This window comes from Lepidochelys kempii, chromosome 9 (assembly GCF_965140265.1).
Source record: "Lepidochelys kempii isolate rLepKem1 chromosome 9, rLepKem1.hap2, whole genome shotgun sequence".
Taxonomy (NCBI): Eukaryota; Metazoa; Chordata; order Testudines; family Cheloniidae; genus Lepidochelys; species Lepidochelys kempii.
In genome coordinates this window covers 47,551,133-47,569,632 of record NC_133264.1, presented here as the reverse complement: position 1 = coordinate 47,569,632, position 18,500 = coordinate 47,551,133, and the positions used below count along the sequence as shown (strand labels likewise).

At 47.2% G+C, this 18,500-nt stretch overlaps 1 protein-coding gene across 5 annotated transcripts in view; it reads left to right on the top strand.

Moving 5' to 3' along the window:
• The first annotated feature begins 1,511 nt into the window (after positions 1 to 1,511).
• The window catches only part of DGKD (diacylglycerol kinase delta), an 80,104-nt gene continuing 63,115 nt past the window's right edge, over positions 1,512 to 18,500 (top strand). For all 5 annotated transcript variants that reach the window (XR_012160825.1, XM_073360184.1, XM_073360183.1 and 2 more), the window contains exon 1: positions 1,512 to 1,722. Coding sequence is in view for 4 of the 5 variants with exons in the window: in XM_073360184.1 (XP_073216285.1) it covers positions 1,561 to 1,722 (162 nt within the window). In the remaining variant the exon portion in view is untranslated. The remainder of the gene's footprint in view (positions 1,723 to 18,500) is intronic.

Below are 18,500 nucleotides of genomic sequence, written 5' to 3'. Positions count from 1 at the left end.
AGTTGGATGGGGATGGCCTCTCCCTTTTGCACGCATATGGCATCTGGAAAGCAACATTCTATAGTTGCAGTTGTAGGTCCATAAGCCATTTCGAGGCCTCCCCTCTGACACTGTGAATATCATCCAGTTTGCCTTTGAATCCATATTTGGGGCACTGTGTTATAATGTGTTTGATAGTTTGGATGTTCACACCACAGTTGCATGGAGGGGAGTCTTTGATGTTCCACTTGTGCATCAAGTAGCAGCATCTTCCATACTTTGTTGGATGTGCTTCAGTGTGGTCCAAAGTCCACGTGGCAAGTCAAAACTGGGCCAGCGCCTTGTTGGCTCAATAATAATGTGCTTATTTTGAAGGGTAGGTGAGGTCCAGATGCTTTGCCATTCTCTGGTCAGATCTAGAGACATGAGGTGGTCACGTGTGGTTCATGATGGTTTTTGCAATTTCAGGTATTGTTGAGGTATGTTAGCCGTAGCCTGCCAGATGGGAAGTACTGGGTAGTCTTCAAACCATTTAAGATCTCATGCCGTGGCTACATCTTGATCGATAGCTTGAGGTCTGATGTTTGCTAATATAGAAAGCCACGGTGTTGATTTTGAAGTTCCCATGATAATTTGCATGGTGTAATTCAGCTGCCCATCCACAAGATGGGTCTGGTACCTTCTTGCCCATACCAGTGCAGTGATGTCAAGAGGGCTTTTCCAATTCTCGGTCTCTACACTCATAGTTGTGGAGTAGCTCTGGTCTCTCTACAGTCCATCAAGGAGGCCCTGGGGGATGGTCTTCTGTGCGATGGAGATTGGGAATGCAGTGAAAGAGTCAAACGTCTTCGGCGCTGGGGGAACGTGGGAGATTGTATTGTCCAGTCATAGTGAAAGGTTTCAGAGTAGCAGCCATGTTAGTCTGTATCCACAAAAAGAACAGGAGTACTTGTGCCATCTTAGAGACTAACATATTTATTTGAGCAAAAAATAAAACATAAATTTGTTAGTCTCTAAGGTGCCCCAAGTCCTCCTTTTTTTAGTCATAGTGAAAGTGGCTCAGGCCAGTACGGCGCCAGTTTTGACTAGAGAACTGGGATCTGAATGCCACTGTGGGTCAGCACTGTGTGTGCTGGTGTTGGGAAGTCATTGAGGATGGCCGGCTACGGGGGTATGGGTGTGCCTGTGTCAGCCCTGGAGATGAAGGTCAGAGCCGTGGGGCGGGGGGAAGGAGGGCTGCTCAGAGGGAGCGGGGGGCGAATGCGGGGGCTGAACGGAGGGGCTGGGGGTGAGAGCTCCTGAGGGGGGACAGATTCCCCTCAGCCAATGTGCGGGGGAGGGGTCAGTGCTGCTGCCCCCGCCCCCGCGTTGAGCCCCCAGGAGACAGACCAGGGCGCCACAGAAGCTTACCCGACGTGAGCACACGCGCTGGGCCTGCGCCCTTCTCGCAGCCCGCGATGTGAGGGGGGTCTCCCGGCTGGACCTTGCAGGCTCCGCCTCTGCCCGCCAGGGGGCGCGTCACAGACACGTTCGCGCCGGCCGCTAGGGGGCGCGGGGCGGCCCCGCGCCTCAGCCTGCAGCATGGCGGCGGCGGGCGCCTCGCGGCCCCAGGCCGGGGTCGCCGCTGCCGCTGCCGCCGCCGCCGCCGCGGAGGAGTCGTCGGACAGCGAGCCGGAGCAGGAGCCGGGCTCGCCGCACAAGCTCATCCGCAAGGTCTCCACGTCCGGCCAGATTCGCCAGAAGGTGCGTGCGGCGGGGGCGGGGGGCCCGCGGGCCGGGCCGGGCCTCAGGCTGCCGCCGCGCTGGGCCGGCTCTGACCGAAGAGCCCGGAGCCCGGCCTCGGCACTGCCCCGGCTCCGCGACCCAGGCTGTGCCCCTCATCCCCCTGGGTCAGGCTGTGCCCCTCCCCTCCCATAGCCCCTGGGTCAGTCTGTGCCCCTCATCCTCCTGGGTCAGACTGTGGCCCTCCTCTCCCATAGCCCCTGGGTCAGACTGTGTCCCCTCCATATCTACTAGTCAGATTGTGTCCCTCATCCCCAATCAGGCTGTGCCCCAACTCCTACAACCCCATGTCAGACTGTGCCCCCCACTCCCATGCCCCCAGTTAGACTGTGCCCCTCTGATTGTGCTCCTCACCCCCATACTTGCCAGTCAGACTGTGCCCCCATCAGATTGTGCATCTCATCTTGTCAGACTGTGCCCAGACTCCTACAACCCCGTGTCAGACTGTTCCCCACATCAGACTGTTCCCCACCGCCACTCCCAGGCCCCTTGTCAGACTGTGACCTGCACTCCCCATACTCATGGGCCAGACAGACTCTGCCTCTTCCACATCCAGGTTCCCTAGCCAGACTGTGCCCCTCACTTCTCACATGCCCAAACCCCCATCTGCTCCCGGTCAGACTGTGTCCCCCCCATCCCTCCACTCCAGCTCCCCCCACCGTGCGTCTCCTTCCTCCATTCCCTCTCCCATCTCCACCTTGTTATATTTCCTTGATCAGGCTGTATCCCCTCATCTCCTGGTGGTGGTTGTGAGGGTGCTAGGCTGTCATTAGGCTCAGTGGCAGCATTTTGCCCGCTTTAGAAGAACTCTCATTGCACCTCTGCTATGGTGCCACCCCAAGGTAGAAGACATGGAGGCCCCCTTAGGTCAGGGATAAGAACAGTCCTAGGGGAGTGTTGATTCTTGTGTCGCAGCTGTTTGGCTTCTCCCTATAGCTTTGTGAAGTCCTCTTTGTTCCTTGAGGTTTTACATATTGTTTTACTGCCTAGAAATAACAGGGCAAACATCCTTTCACCCCTGCTGTTCTCTCCAGAGGGTCAGCACAGTACTGACTGGGATGTTGGAGGCTTGTTTGTGATGCAGGGTTTTTTTTCCTGGGGCTGGAGAGCAGATGTATTTTGTCAGAGCCATCTCATAAATAGTCTTCATGTACACCCAGTTCTGGTGATGACTCTGCCCCTGACGTTGTTGCCCTCTTCTCACATGTGGGCGTTCTCATCATTCTGCTCAAGATCATTACACTGGTCCCAGTTCTGAGCTTCTCCTCTTTTAGTGAAGGATAGTCATTTGTGAGGGCTCTTTAATCATCATTTCAGCACATATGCTGGAGTCTGGTGCTGGAGACCCTGTGTCACTTCTTCATTTGAAACCATTGAGACCATTGGTGCTCTTCTCAGTGTGGGGGAGATGGTTCTTTAGCTGTGACAATACCGGAGGAAGTCTACCAAACTTCAAAACCCTAAGCATTCTGAGCAGATCCCAGCCACGCTCTGCAAACAGGTGGTTATATTTCAGCTGTCAGTCTGTTTTAAAGATAAAGGACTTTCTAGATCCTCTACTACACCTGAAGGGTTGGATGTTTGAAATTCTTCCCACAGAAGGCCGGATGAGCCCTGCGTTCTCTTAATAGTGCCTGCAGCTGGAATCCCCTGTGGATAGGGAGGAAGGATGCAGAAGTCACACTACTGGATATGGCTTTAGTATCTGTGCATTGTGGCAAGTAATAAAAACAAGGACAAAGCCTTTTACAATACTGGAATGGGAACCTTCCCCTCCCTAACCGCAAGGCACTTGAGATACCAAGGTTATAGGTGCCTTTGCAGCAGTTCAGATAAAACTGAATTCTTCCCTACATCCCTACTTAGTCACTTGTCATGTTTTACATCATTTCCTACGTCAGTGTGGCTGGAAAAAGTCTAAACCAGCTACTTGTGCTATGTGAACATAAACAAGGATTATAAACAGAAATTGTCTATAGCCATTAAGCCTCCCTTATTTTAATCTGCAGAAGACCTTTAGCTGCTAAACAATGTCAAGTTCTCCAAGCAACCCTGAATATTACAGCATTAAGGATTGCTTCATTCTGCTGCTTTCTCTCATTTTATTTAATCATTTCTGCTTCATGCACTTCCCTTCTACATGCTGTGTCAGGATGTCCCAAGGAAGGGGGAGAAGAGCCAGATAAGACTGGTGTGTGGGGAGCCACAGTTGTGGCTAGTTTTATGAATAAGTCAGGTAGCCTGGAGATAAGGAGCTGTTTATTTTTACAAAGATGGACTTAAATTTTCCACTGTGCATTTTTAGTTATTGAATAACATAGGGCAGGCTACCAAAGGGTTCAGGAGCTCAGTACAACTCACAAAATGACAGATGAATGCTTCCAGTGCACCCTGAGGATGTATATCTCTGCTAACCACACCTTTAGCTGCAGTTGCCTCAAGGCTGTTCTTACAGTTGATTGTACAGCTAAATCATCTGAGGAGTTTATGGGGTTGTGGCCGGTAGGGGGCCTCTTCACCATAACATTGCAAGTGTGAGGCGTTTACAACTAAGCCTGCCAGTCAGTTCCTCTGCATTTACTTGTTCATTACAGTAAATATCAAATATTCCAGGGATATGTTTTGTTTCCTGTACTGCTGCATCTGCAAGATTGTTTTCCCCCTTTCTTCAGATTAAAAAGGACTTCTGACTTACAGGTGTATAAACTTTCATTTCAACTATTTCCAAACCTGCATGATGATTAAGTGCTCTTGACTGAACTGTATACCCCTAGCCATAGCAAGTGTTATTGGTTAGTTTAATGTGGTGTTGGTTGTGATTTTTAGTCTCAAATGCCAGGCCTGAAATAGACACATACGAGCTAGAAGCCATGAGAGAAAGCCACTCCGAAGGGTACAAGCATAGCAAATTGGTGAGAGAATCAATGCTGTCTTTCCCTCCTGCAGCTGCTGGAAATAAAAATAGGTCTAGAAGCAGGACCTTGTCTACGCTAGTCATTGCTAACACTGGTTCACTGAGACCTTTAGGATACCAGTAAGAAATAAACTAATCCTAGGTTGTTTCTAGACTGCCACTTTCAGCGCTAAAACTTTTGTCCTTCAGGGGTGTGAAAAAACACACCCCTGACTGACAAAAGTTGTAGTGCTGATATATGCCAGTATTGACAGCGCTATGATAAAGCTCCCACTGCTCGTTCGGGGTGGGGTTTCTTTTTATCGCTGGGAGAGTTCTCCCCTGGCTATAAAGTGTGTCTACGCTGCCCACGTCACAGTGCTCCCGCGGCCGTGCTGTGACATGGGCCGTGCTGTGACATACCCCTAGTGCACAGGGCTTAACAGTAACAGAAGCAGCACAAACCTTGTCTTCTGCTTCTAAGGACATGGCTACACTTGTGAGTTAGAGTGCATTAAAGCAGCCCCGGGCGCCATAACTCATGACGCGTCCACACTGGCAAGGCATGTAGAGCGCCCGGACCCCGTGGCTGGAGTGCTCCTGGTAATTCTCCTTGATGAGAAGCATAATGCTTGATGCACCCTGGCTGGAGTGCTGCGGTGCCAGTGTGGACGCCCTGGTCTATTAATGCGCTCTGATCGGCCTCCAGAAGTGTCCCACAATACCTGTTCTAGCCACTCTGGTCATCACTTTGAACTCTACTGCCCTGCCCTCAGGTGACCAACCATCAGACCGGCCCTTTAAATTCTCTGGGAATTTTTAAAATCCCCTTCCTGTTTGGTCAGCAAGGCGTGGAGTGCTCTCAGTGAATCCTTCCAGGTGACCATGCCTCCACATGCCAGGCGATCCCCAGTGTGGAGCAATGGCGAGGTGCTGGACGTCATCAGTGTTTGGGGGGAGGAAGCTGTCCAGTCCCAGTTGCACTCCAGCTGTAGGAATTACGATACCTTTGGGTAGATATCAAGGGCCATGACAGGGACGCACTGTAGTGCGGGTTAAAGTGAAGGAGATGCAGAATGCCTACCACAAAGCCTGTGAGGCAAACCGCCAGTCCGGTGCCACCCCCATGACCTGCTGTTTCTACAAAGAGCTGGACGCAATACTTGGGGGTGACCCCACCTCCACTCCGAAGATCACCACGGACACTTCAGAGCCCTGTTCAACAAGGCAGGAGGAGGAGGAAAGCGGGAGCGAGAGTGCTGAGGAGGAGGGGGACAGCCCAGCATCCCTAGAGGCATGAAGCTGGGAGCTGTTCTCAAGCCAGGAGGAAGGTAGCCAGTTGCAGCGGCCAGCGCTTGGAGAAGAACAAACACCAGAGGAGGTGCCCGGTAAGTGGCTTTTATTTTGGGAAGGAAGTTGTTCGGTACGGGCTCTTGGGGCGAGGAGGGTTAGGGCTGCGTGCATGCATAGATGCAGACTAGGGCGTTGATGTGCTCTCTCACATTGCGGTAATTGGCCTCAGTGATCTCTTCAAAGGTCTCATGCAGAAGCTGGGCAATCCGCTTGTGCAGGTTCCCTGGCAGAGTTACTGTGCTCCTTGTCCCAGTAAGACTAACACGTCCGCTCCACTGTGCCCTGAGGGGCAGAAGGACCACTGCTGCACACAAGCAAGCTGCATATGGGCCAGGGCGGAAGCAGCATTGTCATAGAAGATCCTCCCTTGCTTCCCAGATCACCCTCAGCAGCGAGATATCTTCCAGGACAAACTCCTGTGAAAAATGTGGGGACAGTGTTCAGTATAGGGGCTCCCTGCAGCTGTTGGCTCTCCCTAAGGCACAGAACTCCAGAGAACAGTATGGTCATGAAACAATCAGTTGCCCTTCTCCCTGTGCTTACTTACAATTTTGGGGCTCCTGTGGGTTATGTGCGCTCACTTTGGGCCGGGCAATTTCTGCTATTGTGTAGACTGTGCTTGTCTGCTTTAAGTATGGCTGAATCATTGCTCTGTCTGGTGTGAACAATGCTGCCTCTGTTAAGTGTTGCATTTTGGCTTTACAGATGCAACCTTGAGATCTCAGCCGTCCTTGTTATCAATGGCCGAAAGACTCCAAAGAATTAGGAAGCGGCCACGTAGAAGCAAAGAGGACATGCTGCATAAAGTAATGCAACAGTCCCTTAATGAAAATGAAAAAGCGCAGGAGTGGCGGGAGAGTGAAAGGAGGGTCTGCCAGCAGAATGTGGATTGCTGGCACCAAAGCATGGAACGCCTGCTAAGCATTATGGCGCGCCAAGCGGACTCAATATAGGCGCTCGTAGCAATGCAGGCGGAGCACTTCCGTGCCTTCCCCCCCCCCCCCCCCCCCCCCCAGCCCTTGTCCCAAAACTCTTCCCTTGTGCCCCCATATCACCTCCAACCCACTTTTCCCAACATCTGGGTTCTTATCGCCACCAGCTGCCTCCAACACCTGTAGCTTCACCACCCAGCACTGCAAACTATGACCCTTACTCACTGCATTCAACCCCATCACCATGCAGTATAGCCATCCTGAAGTGCAGCACTCATTGCACAGCACTCCAGACAGGAAGGCTGAGTATGGTAACAGGACATAGGCAAATCTGTGATTGTACCGTTCCCCACCCCACCCCTTTGCCCTTTCTGTTTCCCAAGCTGTTCTGTTTCTTTTCAATAAATTAATTTTCTTTTCAATAAATGGATTTTTTTGGCTTTGAAAACATTCTTTATTATTGTATTAAGTAAAAGATATCTTAACCCAGGAAAGCAACAGGCACTGCAAGTCAGTTTAGCAAACACAGATTCCTACTAACATTGGAACCACTGCACTTCACTCCTGTGCAGGGCACCAAACATTACTGGTGGCTTTCAGTCAAAATTGCTCCCTCAAGGCATCCCTATTCCTTGCAGCCCCACGCTGGGCCCCTCTAATAGCCCTGCTCTCTGGCTGTTCAGATTCAGCCTCCAGGTGTTGAACCTCCAAGGTCCATGCCTTAGTGAATCTTTCACCCTTCCCTTCACAAATGTTATGGAGGTACATCTTCCCATACAGAGAGCGCCAGCGGCCCTTTAAACCACCAAAAGTACACTCCACAGTCATTCTGCACCAACTCAGCCTGTTCTTGAACCGCTCCTTGTTGCTGTCAAGGCTCTCTGTGTAGGGTTTCATGAGCCACAGCATTAAAGGGTAAGCCGTGGATCACAATGGGCATTTCGACTCCCGCTACAGTGATCTTCTGGTCTGGGAAGAAAGTCCCGGCTTGCAGCTTCCTGAATAGGTCTGTGCACCTTTCCAGACCAGCCTGCATTAATGTCACATGATGATCCACAAGTGCCTGGAGAACCATAGAGAAATACCCCTTCCAATTTATGTACTTGGAGGCTAGGTGGACTGGTGCCAGAATTGGAATATACATGCCATCTATCGCCCCTCCGTAGTTAGGGAAACCCATTTGTGCAAAGCTAGCCGTAATGTCATGCACGTTACCCAGAGTGACAGTTCTTCTGAGCAGGATGTGATTAATGGCCCTGCAAACTTGCATCAACACTTTTCCAGTGGTCGACTTTCCCACTCCAAACTGGTTAGCGACTGATAGGTAGTTGTCTGGAGTTGCCAGCTTCCAGATTGCAATAGCCATCCGCTTCTCCACCATCAGGGCAGCTCTCAATCTTGTGTCCTTGCACTGCAGAGTGGGGGCGAGCTCATCACACAGTCCCATGAAAGTGGCTTTTCTCATCCGAAAGTCCTGCAGCCACTGCTCATCATCCCAGACTTCCATGGTGATGTGATCCCACCACTCAGTGCTTGTTTCCCGAACCCAAAAGCGGTGTTCCACTGCGGTGAACATGTTCATGAATGCCACAAGCAATCTTGTGTCATATGCGTTATGCAAATCGACATCATCATTGAATTCCTCACTGCCAGTTTGTAGCTTAAGGAGTAACTCAATTGCCATTCGTGACGTGCTGGTGAGACCCATCAGCATATTCCTCAGCCCTTCAGGATCCATTGCTGCAGACGAAAGGGAAGACAGAGTGTGCAGTACAAAAAAATTGAAAGATGGTGCCAAATGTGGATGGAAGCACAGAGATTGCTGGGATGAGAAGCGACGCATCATGGGGTGTTGGACAGGACCCAGAATGTCCCGCATCCCCCCCCCTTCCCACAAGCCACAGCGCCAGAATGGGAAGAGGTGCTCTGTGGAATAGCTGCCCATAATGCACCGCTTCCAATGCTGCTGCAAGTGCTGCAAATGTGGCCATGCCAGTGCGCTAGCAGCTGAAAGTGTGAACACACTGCAGCGCTCTCCTAGAGCTGGTTTAACTCACAGCGCTCTACATCTGCAAGTGTAGCCATGCCCTAAGACACTCTCCAAAGAACAGAGGAGTGGGGTGAGACCAAAATCTGCTCTGTTTGGCTGGCTTGGTTTGCCTTAGAGGTGGGAAAATGATGGACAGCAGTGAAAGTGACCAAAAGAAGGTCATTTTAACTCCACTACTGTCACCGAGTGGGCAGAGAAAGATTCTTATTGACTTCTGGCAAGCAAATTTTTCAAGCTTTGTTCAACTGAGATAAGACATGGGGAAATGAAGCAGTTTACTACAGGTATCATATGTGGTATTATGGTAAGAAATAACACATTTCATCAATGTTCAGTGTAAAAGAAATATCTAACATTCTGGAGGATTGTGTGTTTGAAGAGTTTGTTGTTTAGCTCACTTACTGTTCTGTTTTTCTCCACTGCAGTGTGTAGAGCGGTGGTTTTCAAAATGGGGGTTGGGACCCCTCAGAGGGTCGCGAGATTATTACATGGTGGGTCGCAAGCTATCAACCTCCACCCCAAACCCTGTTTTGTCTCCAGCATTTATAATGGTGTTAAATATATAAAAAGTGTTTTTCATTTATAAGGGGGGTCATGTTCAGAGGCTTGCTATGTGAAAGGGGTCACCAGTAAAAAAGTTTGAGAGCCACTGGTGTAGAGCACCTCTCAATACATTTGCCTTGTGGCCACCTACCAATAGGACTAGAAGAAAATCTTATAGAGGCATTTCATGTCAGAAACTGGAGTGGCTTCATGCCACAATCTAGGCAGGAACTAGGAACCATATATCTAAACAGCACATGTTTGTTATGAAGGATTTAGAGTGGGATTAGTACTACAGTAAAACTAGTTTCAGAGTAGCAGCCGTGTTAGTCTGTATCCACAAAAAGAAAAGGAGTACTTGTGCCACCTTAGAGACTAACCAATTTATTTGAGCATAAGCTTTCGTGAGCTACATCATTGCATCCGATGAAGTGAGCTTGCAACCTAAACCAGACAGCCTGAGCACAAATTTCTAAGAATGGGGAGCCAGTAACCTACGTGGATAACAGCACAGGTCAGGTCAATGCGTCACTCAGCACTGAGCAAGGAGAATAGAGCTCTTAGTACCTGTTTAATTGGTGTGACTGTAGCTATGCCCTTTAAATCAAGCGTACATTAGCTGTTACCCATGCCCTCCACCCGTTAGTTTGTTCATGTCCTTTAAGCTTCATCTGTACTGATGACTTTGGGGAAACATATCACTAATGCATTGCCCTTGGCACAAGCAATAAGAACTTGTCTTACTGCTGGAAATCTGTGAATGCTGTGTGAGAGCAACAGCTGTTACTTCCTTTAAAATAAAAAACAGAAACCCACACACACTTGCAGCTTTTCTCATTCTTTCTAACTGTATTTCAGGTTCCAGGAACTAGAGAGCCAACATTAAACCTTTGTATAGTTTGAGGACAAAGATTTACTTAAGACTACATTGCCGAAAATTAAATTTTGGAATAAATATACCCTCAAAAGTAGAGACAGTGTACTAAACACTACTTACATCTGCCTGTAGCTAATAATAAAAATCTAGTTTTTAAAAAAAGCTACCTCAGCCAGTTGCACAGTTTCCTTTTTACCAAAGCCTACAATTAACACCAGATTATAAATCAAAATCTTAAAAGCTTAACCCTACATCATCAGTTTAGAAAAGTTAGTAGCAAGTCATTTCATAGAGCAGGGTTAATTTTCTTTCTCTAATTACAAATCTAACTTGATTATTTCTAAAACAGAAGGTTCTACACCAGGTATCTAAAAGAAAATAGAAGTGAGATAATGGATTTTTGTAGTCCCTGTTTCTCTGAAAGTTTAGGCTCTATATACATTACATAGTATAATAGCAGCCACAGAAGTTTCAGAATGAAATGAAATTCAAGCAAAACATACTCCTCTTTATCCTTGCTTTATAAAATCTTTTTAGTTTCAACTTTATTTACTTTAAATATTTTAACTTTTCATATTAAATTATTAGTTGCCCTTTTTCTCCCTGAGAGGTTGCTGGTTCTTGTTTCACTATAAGAGTTTACGTAAAAGCTTTTGCAGAAGAATCCTCTGAGGACTTCAGCTTGTTTGTATGCCCTAATGGCTAATTATAATAATTGACAGGTTTCAGAGTAACAGCCGTGTTAGTCTGTATTTGCAAAAAGAAAAGGAGTACTTGTGGCACCTTAGAGACTAACCAATTTATTTGAGCATAAGCTTTCGTGAGCTACAGCTCACTTCATTGGATGCATTACCTTAGAGACTAACCAATTTATTTGAGCATAAGCTTTCGTGAGCAACAGCTCACTTCACTGGATGCATTAATGCATCCAATGAAGTGAGCTGTAGCTCACGAAAGCTTATGCTCAAATAAATTGGTTAGTCTCTAAGGTGCCACAAGTACTCCTTTTCTTTTTATAATAGTTGATTAACCCATTGCTTTCAGATGACAGGTTTCAGAGTAGCAGCCCTGTTAGTCTAGTTTAGTCTCTCTGCAGTTTCACCAGTGAAACTTAATGAACTGGGGTCTCTCAAGTACAAATGTAGTGCCCTGATCACAGGCCGCCTTCCTCTCATATTGTTCACTCACTATTTCTTAGAAAGACTGTGCAGGAATGAGGTTTGGGTGGCTGGGAAGAGTTCATTGCTTTTAAAATGGCTATCTCATGAGGAAGGTCTATCTGCATTCTGCCTTTTTGAGATCTACAGGTCTTATTTTAAAAAATGTCTCAGTGATCAATATTTTGGGGTCCCTGGCTAAACCAATGTTCTCTTCTTCTGCTGGTACTGTGGATGCAAGTTAACAAATCAGAGCTATGTTGATTTCCCTTGAAGTTGCTGTTGCAGAGATCAAGGTGTTTTGAGGTGATCAGAGGTATTTTGAGCTTTCTGAAAGGGCATTACAAACAGTGAAAAATTTAAAAAAAATGTTTTAAAGGCAACTTGTAAGTAAATGAGAAAAAATGGACTTAAAAGCACAAGTTGATACATAAATACTGAACAGCTTTTGATAAAAACAGTTGTTACAAAGTAACAGAGATCAAAAATTTACAAGATCCTTTCAGTACTAAGTACATGTCTGAATTACACCTTACTCATGGGTGTAGTCTCATTGCAGTCAATAGGACAACTATGTGGAGTAAAATGAGCAGGATTTGGCCCTAAATCTATCAGCTACTGAAGAAGGCTGCTGCAATATTGAAGAAACCCTGGTGTGCAGTGAGGATGTTACACTAGTCTCCTTGCCCCTCCAGATACTTATTGAGGGGAATCAGAACTCCTGTCTCCCTCCTTCCTTGGGATATGACTCTTTTGTCTTTCCTCTATTCTAGTAGTTCTCAACTTTTTCACGTCACCATACCAGGACTTGCCCACTGACCCTTCCTTCCCACTTGGCCAAGACAGCCCCGCCCGCTCCTCTCTTATTTAGCAGAAGGGGAAGTGCTGGATGGTTGTGACTTTGAGGTCAAGAACCCTTGCTCTGTTCCTGGATGTGCTTTCGTCTTGTGTGTTCATTATTCCTGTATCAAAGGGAGCATGGAATGTTCCTGTGATCAATGCACTACTCATTCTAAAAGCGGGCAGAATGAGAGGCATGACAGGCAGGCCTGGTGGAAAAAAGCATTCTTGGGCAATAATTTGACTTGCCTCTGATGAATGCATTTTTTTGAGCCCTAGTAATGCAATCATGTTTTAGTGCTGGAGCTTTCCAGATTTGGTGCTGTAGGAGAACTAAGGTAATGTTGCCAGGTTGCAGTATAATAGAGGCAATGCAATTGTTTGTTAGTACTGGAGGTTCTTATATGCTTCAATAGTCATGTTCCAGAGCTGAAGTTTTCATGAGAGAGAGAGAGTGCACTTTGTTGCTGTGCTGCAGTGTTGTAGAGGTAATGGAGTTCTTGCAGCCTAATAACACAAGGAATGTTTTAGCATGTTTTATGTATTGTGTAAGATGGTCGAAGATACAATATATCTCATGTTTGATCTAAGTCTACATAGCTCACACTAAAGGATTAGGACCCTTTTAAATCTCTCTTCTATACACTAGTGTTCAGATAACATTTAAGCCACTGTTTTTGGCTTTAGACATGTCTCTACATGGATTTGAGCTCTTATCTTTCAGCTTTGCTGTAGCTGCTGGGTTGATCTGAACTTTATGTACATATATCCTCTGATAAATGTGTTTTGGAAAGATGCTTGGAGCCTGTGGAAGGTATAAAAGGGTTTAAGCAGTAGCACTACCAGGAGTTGTTCAGCTACTAACCCATCCTGTGTCAGGCTGTGGTGATGGGCTTTTCATTCTCTTTGTTGTAAGAGGCTGACCGGAGTATTCATCTATTTTAATGGCTTTGCTGGAAGCTCTCTGATTGGGCTTGTCTTATGAGGGAGCTGAGTGACTGATGTGTTGGCATGTAAGTTTTCCTTTCCCATACAGATGCAACATTTCCCATATTTCCTGACTGTTAATCTATTCCCATCTGATTTAAGAGCGCTGTCCCTCTGTGTCGGCGGGAGAGTGTCTTCTGCCAACATAGCGCTGTCCACACCAGCACTTTTGTCGATGAAACTTTTGTAAGTCGGGGATGTGTTGTTGTTTTTTTCACACCTCTGACCAACAGAAGTTTTACCGACAAAAGTGTTAGTGTAGACAAAGCCTAAGTGACTTGTTCAAGAGGTACAAGATGGGTGAGATTATAGCTCTTATTGGACCAACTTGTGTTGGTGAGAGAGACAAGCTTTCGAGCTGCACAGAGCTCTTTTCAGGTCTGGCATGGCATTCTGAGTGTCAAAGCTAAATGCAAGGTGGAACAGATTGTTTAGCATAAATAGTTAGCACACATTATAAAAAGAAAAGGAGTACTTGTGGCACCTTAGAGACTAACCAATTTATTTGAGCATAAGCTTTCGTGAGCTACAGCTCACTTAATCGGAAAGCTTATGCGCAAATAAATTTGTTAGTCTCTAAGCTGCCACAAGTACTCCTTTTCTTTTTGCGAATTCAGACTAACACGGCTGCTACTCTGAAACCTGTCACATATTGTAAGTGACGATTCAAGGTAGAGTGACCTGTGAACACCTGTGCATTCATAGGACAAAACAAAACAAAAAGATGGGTTAGTGGGTTACAGATTGTTGTAATAAGCATGGGTGGCGGGTGGACACCCCCTTCAGGGAGGCTCGCCCCTGAGCACCCCGTTCCCCATGGCTGGAAAAGCCCTGGATCCACCGGAAACTCAAGTCTCCCCTCCCCCGCTGCTGAAGGAGCCCCATGCTGGCCCCAGCCGTGCCAGCTTGAGCAGCCCCAGACTGGCCCCAGCCGTCCCGGACTGGCCCCAGCATCCCGAGCCGCCCCGGACCGGCCCCAGCAGCCCCAACCCCTGGGCCAGCCCAGACAGCCCCGGGCTGGCCCAGCCCAAGACATGCTGACCGGAGAATGGGAAGGGTGGCATGCCTCCCCCAGCCACCCAACAGAAGAATATTGAGCTTTTTATATGCGCCACACAGGTTTTGGGGGGACTGAGGAGGTGGTATCTGCTACTCAGTTTCCTGAGTTTATCAGTAATCTCTCTGGTAATAAGCCACATCTCAGTATAAGAACTGGGAACAGAGCTGAGGCGTCCTAACTGAGGGCATGTCTACAGTACAAAATTAAGTTGACCTAAGTTACATCGACTTACAGCCACCACAAAAATTAAACTGTGCATGTCCTCACTACGCTCCTTATGTCGGCAGTGCGCATGCTCGCCAGCAGTGTTTGTACTAATTTAACTATCAGTGTGGGGCATTGTGGGACGGCGTATGAAAGGCAGCAACAGTCAATGTAAGCAACATACTGTCTACACTGAGACTGAGTTGATCTAACTACATCGACTGAAGCACTGTGCTCGCGGAGATGGCGTTATTAATTCAGTGTAGTGGGTGAGCTACATTGGTGGGAGCTTCATTTTAGTATAGACAGAGTTAGGTTGATGTAAGCTGCCTTATGTCAACCTAACTCTGTAATGTAGATCAGTGTTCCCTTTAATTTTTTATGTCCATGTGTGGAATGAATTTTGTTATGTGCACCAATATGGAGGTGATGTGTGGTGGGGGTAGGGCCGAGGGGTTTGGAGTGTGGGAAAGGGGCTCAGGGCTGGGACAGAGGGTTGGTGTGCGGGGGGGGGGGGTGAAGGCTCTGCGGGGGGCCAGGGATGAGGGGATAGGGGAGCAGGAGAGGGCTCAGGGTTGTGCTGGGGGGGGGTGGGCTGGCTCTGGCTGGGGGTGCAGTCTCTGGGGTGGGGCCAGGGATGAGGGGATTGTGGTATGGGGGGGAGCTCAGGGCTAGGGCAGAGGGTTGGGATGTAGCGGGGTATGGGCTCTGGGGTGGGGCCGGGGATGTGGGGTGTGGGAGGGGGCTCAGGACTGGGGCAGAGGGTTGGGGTGCGCAGGGGTGTCACGTTATTGACTTGAACTGGGACCATATAGAACATGGTTGCAACCAAGGTCCCGTAGTGGCACCAAATCTTGTATAAAGGGGGTCAAATAAGGTGTTTAAGACAAGGTTATGGTTTGCTGGTTATGATTATGCAATCTGAATGCCAGTATCATTTTTGTATTTAAAGTTATAAGTATTGGCTCTATACTGTCTGTATTTCAAATTTGTGCTATGCTTCTGGGTGACACCCCAGACAAGTTGGTGGCAGCTCTACCTAGCCTGCTTGATGGCCCATTAAGGACCATCAGATATACAATTGACCCATTGAGAGAAGGCAGACATGCCTTGTGACTCAGCAAGGTATGGAGAGACATGCCTATGGACAGAACTTGAGGTTTTTCCATGCCATGCCTTGTCTTTGGAACAAAGAAAGAAAGACCACATGGCATGAGAATATAAAAAGCTGCTGCAGCTCCTCCATCTTGTCTTCATACCTCTGGAGGAACTTTGCTACACTGAAGCTTTGAACCAAGGACTGAAAGCTGTCCCAGATGTGGATGTACTCCAGAGACTTGGTTTGAACCTGCAGTTTATTCTATCACTGCTGCAAGCCTGAACCAAGAACTTTGCCATTACTGTATGTAATTGATTCCATTTAACCAATTCTAGCTCTCATCTATATTTTTTTCCTTTTATGAATAAACCTTTATATTTTAGATTCTAAAGGTTTGGCAACAGCATGATTTGTGGGTAAGATTTGATTTGTATATTGACCTGGGTTTGCAGCTTCGTCCTTTGGGATTGAGAGAACCTTTTTTCTTTTACTGGGGTATTGGTTTTCATAACCGTTCATCCCAATAATGAGTGGCACTGGTGGAGATACTGGGAAACTGGAGTGTCTAAGGGAATTGCTTGTGTGACCTGTGGTTAACCAGTGGGGTGAGACCAAAATCTGCTCTGTTTGGCTGGCTTGGTTTGCCTTAGAGGTGGGAAAACCCCAGCCTTGGGCTGTAACTGCCCTGCTTGAAGCAGTTTGTCCTGAATTGGCACTCAGTTGGATCCTGCCAGGATCAGCATTGTTACAAGGTGGGTGGGCTCTGGGGTGGGGTCGGGGATGAGGGGTTTGGGATGCAGGCTGCCCCGGGACTGCAGTGGGGAGAGAAGACTCCCCCAGCTTTCTCTAGCCACAGCAGTTCAGGGTCGGGTGAGAGGTGCCTCTTCCCGGCCGTGGCAGCTTGGGCTGGGCTGGGCTGGGCTGGGAAAGTGGCACCTCTCCCTGGTTGCTGCAGCTCCAGTGGGGTGGGGCTGGGCAGGGCTGGGGGAGGGGAGCCTCTTCCCCCCTGCACGGCCCTTATAGCCTGCAGCTCAGAAGGAACTTAGGTGTAGACCAGGGCTCGGTGTCCCTCCTTTAACCATTAGATCACATTTCTTTCTACTTTACTAATTTTCCATATGTGTGTTTAAGTGCCCAAAGCAGTATCTTTGATCATTTCTTTCATTTACCAGGTAAGTAAGGCTCACTTGTCTGAGGTACAACAAAGGCTAGCCTCTAATTCTGCGGTATGATATCTGATTTTAATAATAGATTACATATTTTGGTTAGCTGCTCAGCCATCTCATGTTAGTTTCTTGAAAACTCTTGGCTGGATACAATCTAGTCCTAGTGGCAACAGCAATGAGACCATTGGAGAGGGAAGCTGGCAGAGGTAATCTGATTGTACTAATCAGCTATAGCTCACGAAAGCTCATGCTCAAATAAATTGATTAGTCTCTAAGGTGCCACAAGTACTCCTTTTCTTTTTAGTAATCAGGTAGTAATCTGACAGCATTTTTCTTGACAAAATATTTGACTCATGCAGTGCATATTCATTATCTTAATGATTGGCTGAACTATGACTGTTGTTTTCAGCTGTAAAGGTGTCAAGCTTCCTAAAAACTCAGTTAAAGCAAGTGAATTTGCTCCTTTATAGACCATGTCTACACTAGGAATTTTATGAAGAAATACTACCCCATTGATACAGCTAAACTGGTGGTAACTTTTTAGTGAAATTCCCTAGTGTTGCCAAAGCTGACAAGAGATCAAAGAACCCTTGCTCAAGGGATTTCAGTTCTTACTCATCTTTTAATTATTATTCTTTTTATTTATTTACTTGTTTAGGACCAGCACCGTGGTTAAAGTTGCACAATACATAAAAATAAAGGCAGTCCATGCCCTGAAGCTCTTACATTCTAAAGACAAACACATGGAATATGCAGAAAAGTCCAGGTGTTGGGAGTACTTGTTTGGGTTGTGGGGTCTTCTAGCTGTCTAATCACATCCTTCAACATTGTATGTGAGGATATCTGCTTTGTATGTCATTATTTTAAACTGTCAATCTGTTGCAGGAACATTCTTACATTGCCCCTAACTAAATCACCAGGGCTTACTTGATAAAACTAACAACAAATCAGGGTAAATTAAATATGAGGGAATACTCTGCCCTTCACACTTTATAGGCAGCCTGTGGAATCCTGCCACAAGATGTCAGAGAGCCAGATATTGTAGCTGGACTGAAAATAGAACCCAAATAATCTTATGACCAATGTAGTTATTCCTCAGAGGATACAAGTAATGAAATTCCATTTTACTTCAGAGCATCAGCTGATGACCACAGTGGCTTAAAAGGATTCCCCACAATGTACAGCACTGAACAATAGGCTACATTCTTTTTTCTTTTTTTCCCCCCTACCTTACTCGGAAACAGTTGGTTACTAACTACAGTTGTCTGGTCAGTGTAGATCAATAGTTCTCAACCAGGGATATGTGTACTCCTGGGGGTAAGCAGAGTTCTTCCAGGGGGTACATCACCTCATCTAGATACTTGCCTAATTCAGTGGTTCTCAACCTCTTTACTATTGTGGGCTGCATATGTGGCCCACAATGTCAAATCCAATACTACCTCCATGGCCCTGAGGATGTCACATAGGCCGCAGCTCTGCTGACTGGGCTGCAAGTGGCTCACAGGCTGCAGGTTGAGAACCACTGCTGTAGATCCTTAGTTAACAAGCTTTTTAAAAAGTTCTGGTGTGTTTGTGATG